Raw genomic sequence first — 12,167 nt, forward strand, 5'->3', positions numbered from 1 at the left:
GTGTTTCAACCTATCAAGCAGAATTGTATGGCCCACAGTATCAAAGACAGAAGTGAGATCCAACATCAATAATACAGAACATTCTCCTGCATCACTACGTAACAGAATGTCAACATGTCAGAGAGAGCATATTTCTGCCATATTGTCTTCTCTTCATTGGCTCCCTGTTAGAACCAGAGAAGAATTTAAAATCCTTCTCCTCACCTACAAGGTCTTGAATAATCAGGCCCCATCTTATCTTAAAGACCACACAGTATCATATCACCCCCAATAGAGCACTTCACTGTCAGACTCCTGGCTTACTTGTGATTCCTAGGATACTTAAGAGTAGAATGGGAGGCAGAACCTTCAGCTTTCAGGTCCCTCTTCTGTGGAACCAGCTCCCAGCTTGGACTGAAGTGAATTCAGTTGAACTGAATTGAATTGATTTGAACTGAATTGAACTGAATGGATGTTTCAAATCATCAACGGTTTGTATGGAGGAGGTCAGGAGAGAGGTACAACAGTGAGTTTCTATAGGCATCTGGAGGCTCTGTCATGGGTTGGGGCTTCATTTCACCCATTGGTGTTGAGAAGGTTGTCAAAATTGATGGAATTATGAAAACAGAAATGTATCATCAGATTTTGATCCACCATGCAATACCATCAGGAAAGTCTCTGCTTGGTGATTACTTCATTTTCAGCATGACTACAACCCCAAACACACTGTCAGTACAAAAAAAAAGCATAATTGGATATAAAGACACACAGTAGAACATCCCAGGACCCAGATCTCATTATCATTGAAACAGTGTGGGATCATCTTGACTGAGAATGGAACCCCCCTCCCAAAATAAAAGAAGCTTTGAACATTGTTCAAGAAGCCTGAAGAAATTACAAGAAATCTTGCTTAAGAGAATTCAGGCTGCACTGAAGAATAAAGGTGGTCAAATACCAGATATTGAAGAAATGAGGGATGGCTCAAAACATTTGTACAGTGCTGTATATTTGGCTCCATTCATTTAGTAAATAACCCAGCATCTGCTAAAATTTAGCACTCAAATTTAAAGCTGCATGAGCTACAGGTAGATTAGCTCACATAACTGCTACTTACTTAAGTGCTATAGGCTGCTCAGGCCACTGAGGGATTTCAAAAGATCCTTCACCCCCCCCATTTTCACTCCCAGTGTGTTCAGATGCCACAATTACATGTCACTAATATTTGTCTACTCTCTCCTGTAGTTTATGTTGTTCGTGGTCTCTCTGTACTTCACTTTTCTCTCTTCTGCATCATCTCAGCCTCCTTCTGGCCACATTAGATAGTTGCCCCTTCCTGAGCCTGGAGATTACTGTACCAGGGTTCACTGAGTTCTTCTAAACACAACCACCTGTGTCACGTTTCTCATCATCATAAAAACAGGGAGCCTCCACAAAATTTTTGTTGTACACAAAACTCCACCAGGCTTATCACAACGCATTGCACATACCAGCTCTAATTATGCTGATTTGTTGAATTACAGCCACATTACAAATAAGTCAGTATTCTGACTGAATGAAAATTAGATACTGCAAGGCACGCAGTACTTCCCAGCCATGATTTGAAACCTGAGGTTAATTTTCAGATGCAGCTCTGGTAGATGCACTGCATTAACAACTGCATGATTTAGGCATTTTGAAATACTTCTTTTGGGCAGCCTTCATAAAACAGCAGGTATTCCATGTAAAAGACTTTTTACTTTAACAATCTAGTCAAAAATATGACTTCACACATCAGGAGGGGTGTTCACAGCATTAAAGCTAATCTTTAACCATAAATGCAGGCAAGGCAGGATTTCTTGCTGGACAATGTTGAACTCCATACAGCTTTTTGGTGCAACCTTTGCATTTAGGGTCATGACGTCGTGCTGTCGGACCACGTCACAAATCAGTCATTTGTTTTCTCTGGAGCTGCACAGGAACGTGGACCGAAAAGCTGACTGTCATAGCATGGGAGAAGAAACAGAGATTTGCAAAAGCAACAGCAAATGTTTGGCCCATCAGGACCCAGCAGGAGGAATGACTGAAGCAAGCAAAAACAGTTTAAAGCACTTCACTTGGCTGCACAAAAACCGGGTGTGTTTATTTTAGAAAAAGCAAAGCAGTGTCCTGTGTCCTAACATAGTTAGGGTTAAATTCTATTTTCAGAGTAAGAGTTTTAAAACAAACTTGTAGGTGTTTATGTAGGCTTATGCTTACATTTCAATCTAACTCTGATATGAGCTCGCAGACCTCTGTGGTTCAACAGGTGCCTTTCTGGGTGAATCACTGATGGTATACAAAGAGCTTTGGGGTCTGAAGAGTGAAGCCAGTGCAAAAGTGCTTTAAACCTGCTGATGGCATCTCTCGGGGCTGCAAAAAAGGTCAGTTTGAATAGAAATGTACAGGGAAAATGACCCTTTAGCCCCCTTTTCTCTTTTTCTAATTACTTTAGGGTCTCAGTTGGTAGTTTCAGGTTTTATTAAATACAACATCTTGCTATGCATTATGAAAAGGGTGATCTTCATTAGAGTCAAAAAGGAGGATAAGGAAGGGTATGTGCACAGCAGGCAAGTCGCTCTGTTTTTGGCTTGTTTCAACTTCCTTCTACTGTCCAAAGATTTGCATACTGACTTTAAATAAGCTGTAAATTGGCACGAATGGTTGATTGTCTCTCCATGTTAGACGGTAGCCAGACTTTCACCCAATGTCAGACAGTGTTCTGTCCTCAATAGGACTGACTGAGGCTAACAAGTTAAATAGCAAGTGAACAGGAGACTGGGTGTTCAAACCCAATTCTACTTTGATTTGCTTCTTCACTTCACAGCTGTGCCTCAGTGACCATAAGTTCCGTGAAAGATAGCTCATGTAATAAAAAATTAGGTGAGCTACATGGGAAAAAGCGCCTCAGGTTTACATTATAGCTGGCAAGTGTAGATGAAAAATCCACTGAGAGACAAGAAAAAGACGTGACTGCACTCCTAAATGAGCAACTTGAAACTGAGCCTGTCACCTGAAGCCCATCGCATAATTCTAAACCATGGGAAATAAAGTCCAGAACACACGTACAGCTGCACTAACACGTGTTAGATGAGCCCCAGGTAGATCTCCTTTGGCTCTTACATCCAGATTAATTGTGTTTTTCATTCAACAAATACAACAAATTAATTGACTTTATTATTTTATTTATTTATTTTTTTAGGCAAAGTTGAAAAACCTGACCTCTTAAGTATTTTCACATGTAAACTATGATTTTATTTAATTTTTTTTTTTCAATTTCTAGCCTCATGTACTGCCTTTTCACTCTATATACAGTAACATGACCTACTTTATCATTTTAACTGGCTCTCGCTGTTTTTGTTTCTCGCTCATGTAGTCCTCTCTGGAGGGAAAGCCTTGGAAGGAAGGAAAGCCTTCATTTGCACCTGCTTGGAGCTTTATGTTAGCTCATCTCTTCACAACGGACCTCTATGGAGAAATTAGAATTATATGCAATCTAGAGACTCACTGACGCAACGTAATTGTTCCAGCTGAAACACCCCCCTCTGCTGTCTCAAACATACACTGTTAACCCTTAAGTGAAAAAAACAAAAACAGAAGCAACCCTCAAGCTTTATATTTTCTATTTCTAATATCCTGCAATGCTACAGTAAGTTATTACCACCAGCAACTGAATGTGATCTGTATGTTTTAAGATGTAGATATGAACTTCTTTCTTGTATTTTTTTTTTAAATGAATGGAAGCTATGGAAATGAATGAAAGTATAGGCTAACCTAAATAAATTAATTAAGCAAATGCATGATACCAGGATCCCCCCACCGCCACTCCGCCCCCTCCCTCCCTCCCTCCGTCCCTCCCTCTCTCTCCACATTTTCCCGATTAATCTCTGTCTGAAGGGAACGTGGCTGCGGCGCATTTCCAGTCCCCTCCTCTGTGGACCCTCCAAGTATCTCCTTTTCTCTCCACCACCGACCAGAAGCGCGTCAAACAACTTTTACATTCAGCTGATGATATTTTTTTTTTTATTGGCTTCGTTTTGCGCTGTTTGATTCGTCATTTTCAATCATGACCGCACAGAGAGCACATGGTCAGAAGCGGCTTGCAGATCAGCAGCTTCAAGGTGAGAATTTATTTCTACATTTACATGAAACATTTCTTTAAAAAAGTTTCATGCTGCTTCTGTTTGATCTCATTTTAAATATTCTATATTTAATTAGTTGTATGTATTTTGTCTGCTTTTGCTTTTTTTTTTCTTTGGCTAATGCTTGTAAGTATTGGAAAATGCACAATTAACACCAATCAACCTAAATATCAAATTATTAATAAACCTTTTACAATATGTTTTAGAGATACCACTCAAAACGTCATTGGATCCTTTTATTAACCACAGGCTGATTATAATTCCCCATAGGTATGTTAGAGAAATATGATGTTGAACTCTCTTTAAGGTTAATTCTCATAATGCTGCCCATACCATATTAGTCCAATAACCTTGGACTTACAGAGTGATACATGAGATCTGGCCACATAAATAACCTTTCAGAAGACGTCATTAGCATCTATCAGTGCAGTGTGTGTAATGGTAATTATTCCCAACAGTCATCAGCTGACTGGAATGATTTCAGCCATATTATTTTGCCACTAAAGGCAATGTTCTCCCGTCCATGAGGGAATCTGCCACTTAAATGTATAATTGTTTTCTCTCTATGCAGAAATGGCCGTGATCGAAAGGCAGTGGTAATTTTATTTATATAGCACATTTCATTACATGCAAACTCACAGAAGCTCAAAGCATTAAAACCTGCACAGGTTTACAATGCCTTCTGAATTCTACATCAAAAATGATAAACATTTTGCAGCACCTGATCTATTTTCTTTCCTGTTGCTGCTTTTTTTCAGGTTTGGAGTCTCCTTTAATGTTTCTAGTTTTTCAAATAGAAAATAACAAAGTGAATAACAAAGTGGACAAAATGATGTAAATATAAACGTGGACATCGCCTTCATGCTAAATAAACAAACTTACAGTGCCCTTTATTTGTTTTGAGTGATCATATGCTGCTGACATTATCACATTAATTGTTCATTCATTGAACATGTTTGGCTCCCAGCTGCCTGGCTCTTATGAAACATCTGTTGTTTGCTTTAGTGATAAAGGACACCAAAATTTGTGCCCTCCAAGAAATATAAAAGGTTGAAGCCAAATAATAGAAACTGATTGAACCACACAGCAACTACAGTCAGTTATTAGTAAATAAATAAATTGCAAATGAACAACAATAAGCTTTAGTTAAAGACCCAGTCATGCTAGTTTATTTTTCTTTTTGTAATAATGATAATAACTAAAGCTTTTAGGCAAGATAAAATTAGGTTTTGCATTGTGGGAATTTGTGCATCAGTTCAGAAGTTATTACACAATATAAAGAACTATTAAGCTTAGGTTTGACCCCAATAAGCAGCATCAAAGAACTGTTAAACGGGGGGAAAAAATCCTCTTCTGATCACAGCACAGTCTGTTTTATCTTCTTATTTTCTTTTAATAGCAATATCCCAGTGATGAATACACCCAGAACTCAGCAGAAGATGTTTTGACACCTTCAGTTGTTCCTCCAGCTATCTTATCTACAATGGAGCTCTCGTTTCAGGGCTCCTCTTTCAACTTTTCAAAAATGCTCCACAATGTCAGCATTCCTCTCAACAACTCGGGGAATTACACTAACGACCAGTTCCCTGAAGACAACCTGTTTGAAATCCTGGGTCCAAAACGCTCTCCCTTCTTCTTCCCAGTGACCAGTGTGTACCTGCTCATCTTTCTCATCGGCTTGTCTGGAAATCTGCTCACATGTGCAGTGATTGCAAAGCACAAAAAAATGCGTAACCCCACAAACTTTTACCTAGTGAGTCTGGCTGTGTCGGACCTCCTCGTGCTTCTGTTTGGGATGCCCTTGGAGATTTATGACCTGTGGCAGAACTATCCATTCCCCTTCGGTGAGGGTGGCTGCTACTTCAAAACGTTCCTCTTTGAGACGGTGTGCTTTGCCTCCATCCTTAACGTCACAGCTCTGAGTGTGGAGAGGTACATAGCTGTGGTGCATCCACTCAAAACGCGATACCTGTCGACTAACCAGCATGCCAAGCGGGTCATCACCATTGTGTGGGTGGTCTCGATGATCTGTGCGATCCCCAACACCTCACTGCACGGCATCTTCTACCTGCCAGAGAGAATGGAGGAGTCAGCTATATGCACTGTGCTGAAACCTTTGTGGATCTATAACCTGGTCATGCAAATCACAACTGTCTGCTTCTATTTTATACCCATGATGGTTATTAGCATGCTGTACTTAGTCATGGGCCTACACTTGGGGAGAGAAAGGCGGCAGTCCAGTGGGAACCTGGGAAAGAACTGTTGCAGCACTCGAAGGAAGATGCGGGTGGAGAATGGCCGCAGGAGACAGGTCATCAAGATGCTCTGTGAGTTTTTTTCTCTCTCTTCAAAAGGCAAGCATTGCTCTATCATGCTGCTCTAGACTTGAAAGCACATCTCCTTCAATCTATATTGTCACTGCCAAGGCATGATCCCACAGACAAAACATGATGAAAACAGAGAGTAAATAATGACAGAGGATTATCAGCAGTTTGCATGGATCATTTAGATTTTGCAGGGCTTCCTTTTGAGTTGCATCTCCTAATTCTGCAGCTTGATGAGATTACATGTTAGTACAATTTAGCCCATCCACCACACTGGAAGACCCTTTTACTGTAGCTGTTTGTTCTTATATTGAGGAACTGACTATTACACCCACCATTTAAAAATCCTCACACCATGAATAGCAAAAAAAAAAAATAAATAAAATAATTACATTAGGAATCAATCTGAAAACCTATTTTCTGAACCAGCTGTCAATTATTGTGAGGAGTAAACTATCAGAATATTCGTTATGAACACAATTAACAGTCCATTAGTGGTAATTTCACAGGAAATGTTTGCATTTTTTTGTCATGGCTCCTCTCATGAGTTTAGAGTAGATGGGTCCTCGAATGTGAAAAGGTGATGTCACTGTCATTGTATTTGTGCAACCAATCAGAATTTAGCAGCATAGAAATTATGTTTTTTTTTGTTTACAAACATAAACCAAATCTGCAACAAAGAAACAAAAAACACCCACAGTTTTTAAAGAGTTCATATATCATTCACTTATAATTAAATTTTTTTTCCTCTTAAAATATATATTGCACCCTGAGTCACAAATATATTATATTACAAGAAAAGGCCTAATGGGTGAAGTAATATAACATTCTTTAGTATAAAGAGCTTTTTCAGGTTTCAGGTTGGTAATACTGAGAAATGTTGAAATAAACATTTATATACTCTGACCTTTTCTGTATTTTTTTTGATATCCATGTTGATATTTGAGAGTTAAATAAAAGCATGTAACCCTATTTATAGCCATTTTTTAACAACAACAACAACAGCAACAACACATAAACACCTAATTGCCTCAGCTGCAACACTTATCTTTTGCATCTCTAGAATGTAATTATATGCTGCAATAATTCTGTGTATTTAAGAATATGCAGTACATTTTTTCTAAGAATTCTTTTTCCAGTGCTATAGCAGTCACACAGATGTTGCAGGGAAACTGTAAAGTTTTCTTCCAAACTAACAAAAGTTATGTTTACATTCAGTGTGAAATGTGAATTCTTGAGGTACAACAGACGTATTGAATGCATGTTCCTTTCTTGTAAAACAGAACAACATGCACTTTTCTTTTCCTCTGCCTTTGTTGGCTCAGTGCAGCACAGTGTGCAGGTACGTTCTGTACAACTGCGTGAAATAAAGCAAACAGGTACAAATGCCTCCGCAGCGCTACTAGATGTGTGACACATCACAGGAGGCCTTTAAAAGAGGTGTTTCCCAAAAGCATTTCAACCAAAGATCTTTTAGAAATGATTATAAATTCATAAGAGCCTCAGAGGACATTTTCTGGTTTCACTGCAGGTGGATCTCTTCATCATAAATGTCGTGTGTTATGGTGAATGGGTGATGGCATTTAAATTACAAAATAAATAAAAAGAAAACATATATGAAAAAGAAAAAACAATTGCTTTGATTTGGACAGCTGATCTGCTGCCATCCTCCTTATCTTGTTTTAGGTTTAATGTGTTTAGCATCTGCCTCTGTGAGCAGCTAACCTGATAAAAATTAACTCTTTTTATTTGATTCTCACTCAATGGCAACAATTTAAAGGGTTTAAAGTTATTTATTGGACATAAAGCTTTATTTCAAATATAAAGCTTATGTTCTTGACAATGCTTCCTGTATCACTGTATGTGTGCATGTTTAATCTAAAGCAAGGCTTACAGGCAAAACAGTAACTGGGTATCAGTGTTTGCAAAGAGTGTTCATAGATTATTTGATCTCCTGAGATGCAGTATAGTTAATTTAAACTCGTGCTGTTCGACCAAACTTAGTTTTCTAGTAAATTATAGTGAAAATCCTAAAGTTTCCAAACAAATCAAGCACATCTGCCTTGACTTAGTAATTATGCAAAAAAAAATTGCATTGAGAAAAATATGGTTTCATGGTCTGAGTATTTCAATCAAGATAAAAACAGGCTTGATGAAGAGCTGGAACAAGATGATTTAGAATATAAATATGATTCTGAACTGTAAAATAGAGGATTTTGTCCCAACTTTCAAAGTTTAGATAAGAGAAAATGATAAAAAACAAAGCAGTGTGTTAAGGACTTAAAAACTCTGTAGTCTGGAAAAGAAAGAAAGAAACTGAGTACTAAATGTCATATTTAGAAATGTAAATATCTTGGCCGTGCATTGAGTGCCACCAAGCAAAGCTTGATGCCATATGTCCACCCTCATAAAAAGCCAAACACTGTCTGGGCCTGCTGGACCTCCTGCAGGGAGAGCCCCTGAGAGCATTATGCCTGAATTATTTGGCAAGGAATGTAATAGCACTCCAATAATGTTGAGCATCGTCTGCTGCACAGAACGAAACATTTACATCTGCCTATGAACAGTCATTGAACCCTAAAATTATTAAGGCTTATTACACCTGTTTGAATTTGTTTGTAGTCTCATCTGTAGACCAAGATTGTGGGTTATGTTGCAGTTTAGCTCATTGTTTCTGTATGTTGTGGTTGCTGAAGTGCAACATTTGCTAAACAATTACAGGACAGTGGTATGCAGAATTTCCATTTTCAAGACTCTCTTGACTCATTTGTCTCAAGGGCATCAATAACTAATCTGATTGAGTATTACATTATTTCGCAGTGTGTGTGTGTGTGTGTGTGTCATGAATACAGGCATTTATCTGTCCTTCTTACCACCTCGTTCTCATTTTCAAAGCCTCAAACACAAGCCGTCTTTTGTCATATATTGATGTTTACAAAAAACATAATAAAGGAAATAAGAGCATTTAAGCGCAATGCATAAGCTAATCAGGCTAATGTGGTGGGAAAGGAATATTTGAACTTAAAACACATTTTCCCAAACCTGATTTTCCTGGCGCCTACAATAGCTCACAATAGCCCAGTGTTTTATTCCAAACACTGGAATAAAGCCCCTTGCAAGATAATTAATTCTTTGTGTATATCTTTTAGAAACGATTGTCTCATCCTTTGTGAAATAAGCTCTAAGTGTTTGTTAAACAGCTATTCAAATCAAGTTAAGGAGGGAAATCTCTTTATGCTTGGATTGTTAACAATTCATAAATGCTGCATTTTTATGAGGGACCACAAGTCAGAATGATTAGCAACCAGGAGTTTAATTTTAATATTGAAATACATTCTGCAAAAATATCTATGAGCATCTTTTTTTCTCTCCAGCAATCGTGGTGGCGGTGTTTGGCGTCTGCTGGGCACCCTTTCACATCGAGCGCCTTCTGTGGAGTTCCATCAGCCAGTGGACTGACTTGATGCACAACATTTATCAATATGTCCACATCCTGTCGGGTGTCTTCTTCTACCTCAGCTCTGCAGTCAACCCTATCATCTACAGCCTACTCTCCACACGCTTCAGGGAGTGTTTTCGGGAACTCGTTTGCTCCCAGGGGGAGGACAGCAACTCTGTCAGAGACTCCCCTCCTTTTCCTAAAATTTTACTGGATCCCTCCATCTCAAGCTCCAGAGCTCAGGCTGAGGGGAAAGACTCCAATGCTTTCATCCCTTTGCTGTCTACTAACATGACGCTGAGTATGGACACTGAAATCCTCACGTGTGCTTGCAAAGAGACAATGTGCAAGACCTCTGTGTTCTGATATTTTATTTGAATAAGCTACAAAGCAGCTGGCGCAGAAATACTTTAAAACAATAGATTAACATTTTGGATATTAGGTTTATTTACTTTCAAAATTTGCTGACATGATGCTCTGTGATGAATACTAAAAAAGGCTGTGTGCTAGGGTAAGGAAATTTAAGAATTTTTGGCAGTCATGGGAACAGAATAGAGCATGAAGTTAAAGCAGACTGTTACTGGACCACCTGGTGGTGGAGTAAAAAGATAGCTGATGAAGGCTTTGGATGAACGACAGGGATCAGGAGGAGAAATATGTGAAGGGCACAGTGACAGATTACAATGAGGATAACGAATAGGAACTAGTGGCTGATTGGCTTGGAGAGCGCAGATATCAGTGGAACAAGCCAAGCACCAATTAAATTTTTTATGAGGCGATTTTGAAAGCATAGAAAAAAACAAAACAAACAAAATACCTGATATCGCTAACAGCAAAGGAGGCTGAACATGAGCAAAAAACACATTATTATTGATAAGATACATAAATTTTAAAGGTGAAAGGCAGATTTTTTTTCTTACCCTTGAGAGCCAGGCTAGCTGTGCCTCTAAATTTACAGTCTTTAAGCTAAGCTTAGCTTTTCTGTGGCTCCAGCCTCGTGTTTAACAGCAGTATTATGGATATTCTCGTATAACCATCGATCAGAAAGTGAACAAACTATTTTCTTAAACTCCTTACATGTCATTAAAGAGCTTGTATGTAATTTTTTTGGAGCTATGAATTATATTGCTCAACAGTGCCTGCACATTTTACCTGCTGTCTTATTTTGTAACTGCTGTATGCCTTATGTGGGAAAGAAGGACAGTCAGGTCTGAGCTGAATAGTTACATGTTGTAATGGATTTGTTGTATCTGAAACTTAACGTGATGCTAATCTGCAAAAATAAGTTGTATATTTCTCTGTTTCAGTGGCACAAAGAATGTAATAATTTACTGTGATCTTGTTTTTTTCTCTTGTTGCATGGCGAGCTGCTACGCTGTCGTTCACAGTGATTGCAAACATGAAAACTGATTATGGCTATTGTGTAACGGCTAATTTAAAAGCAAAATAAATACTAAGCAGTCTATACATAGCTGTTACATGTTTGAACTATGTAAATGCTCACAGCATATCATTAGAGTTTTGTTACTTTGATTACTGAACCATGAAACTGAAGAGTTTATTAATCACAACTGTATTATGTAATTTTTTTCTTCCTCAGGAGTGTATACTCCCTGTGTGATTTTAACCAAAATGATGATAAGCTAGGATAGAGATTGGCTGAATGTATCAGCTCTTAAAGTCACTAGCAAGTTGTCCCAGTTCCCGTGCTGTGCAACCTGCCCCAATGTTACTGGCCTGTAATATGTGGTAATCTTTATCAACACCACCACATATTACAGGCTGTACACCACAGCAGTTTATGCCATCCCCACCTTTTTGCTCATTTAGAGGCTGTAAGGCATCCTTGATCCGATTGCCTCTTGGCTTTCCATCAGCTTGTTTTGTACTCTGTTTTTGTTATGAGGAATTACTGTTGAAGCAGAGTGAAGGGGCACCGCACACGCACCTCCTCAAATATATTGACAATTGTTATCACGGTTGGGAAACTTTAACAAATTGCCTGATCCTTTAACAAGTCTGAGCAATGGTTGAGAATCAGTGCATGGTATAATAAGCATTTTTTTTTCTCCAGTACACTGCACGAGCTAAATTATATTTTTGCATCCCATACTCGTCAGAATAAGTTTTAATCTGTCAGCTGTGACAACACTGCACCGCACAGCAGAATGCCAGTTTCAATATTTCATCCAGCGAGATGAAATGGATACAGTAGGCAGATTTGCATTCACATTCACTCACTTTCACTCATTGGACTGGATGCTTGAA

General features: G+C 38.6%; 1 protein-coding gene across 1 annotated transcript; it reads left to right on the forward strand.

The window, feature by feature from the left end:
- The first annotated feature begins 4,032 nt into the window (after window positions 1-4,032).
- nmur3 (neuromedin U receptor 3) lies at window positions 4,033-11,321 on the forward strand. The gene is made up of 3 exons (XM_030729223.1): window positions 4,033-4,115; window positions 5,536-6,463; window positions 9,835-11,321. The coding sequence occupies exons 1-3, from the start codon at window positions 4,080-4,082 to the stop codon at window positions 10,263-10,265; spliced, it is 1,395 nt and encodes a 464-aa protein (XP_030585083.1). The 5' UTR covers window positions 4,033-4,079; the 3' UTR covers window positions 10,266-11,321.
- Window positions 11,322-12,167: the final 846 nt, after the last annotated feature.

This window comes from Archocentrus centrarchus, chromosome 5, assembly GCF_007364275.1.
Source record: "Archocentrus centrarchus isolate MPI-CPG fArcCen1 chromosome 5, fArcCen1, whole genome shotgun sequence".
Lineage (NCBI taxonomy): Eukaryota > Metazoa > Chordata > Actinopteri > Cichliformes > Cichlidae > Archocentrus > Archocentrus centrarchus.

Coding starts and splice junctions, on each gene's coding strand:
- nmur3 (XM_030729223.1), top strand. CDS start 4,080: ATGGTCAGAAGCGGCTTGCAGATCAGCAGCTTCAAG. Junction 4,116..5,535: donor TGCAGATCAGCAGCTTCAAG/GTGAGAATTTAT, acceptor TTCTTTTAATAG/CAATATCCCAGTGATGAATA. Junction 6,464..9,834: donor ACAGGTCATCAAGATGCTCT/GTGAGTTTTTTT, acceptor TTTTCTCTCCAG/CAATCGTGGTGGCGGTGTTT.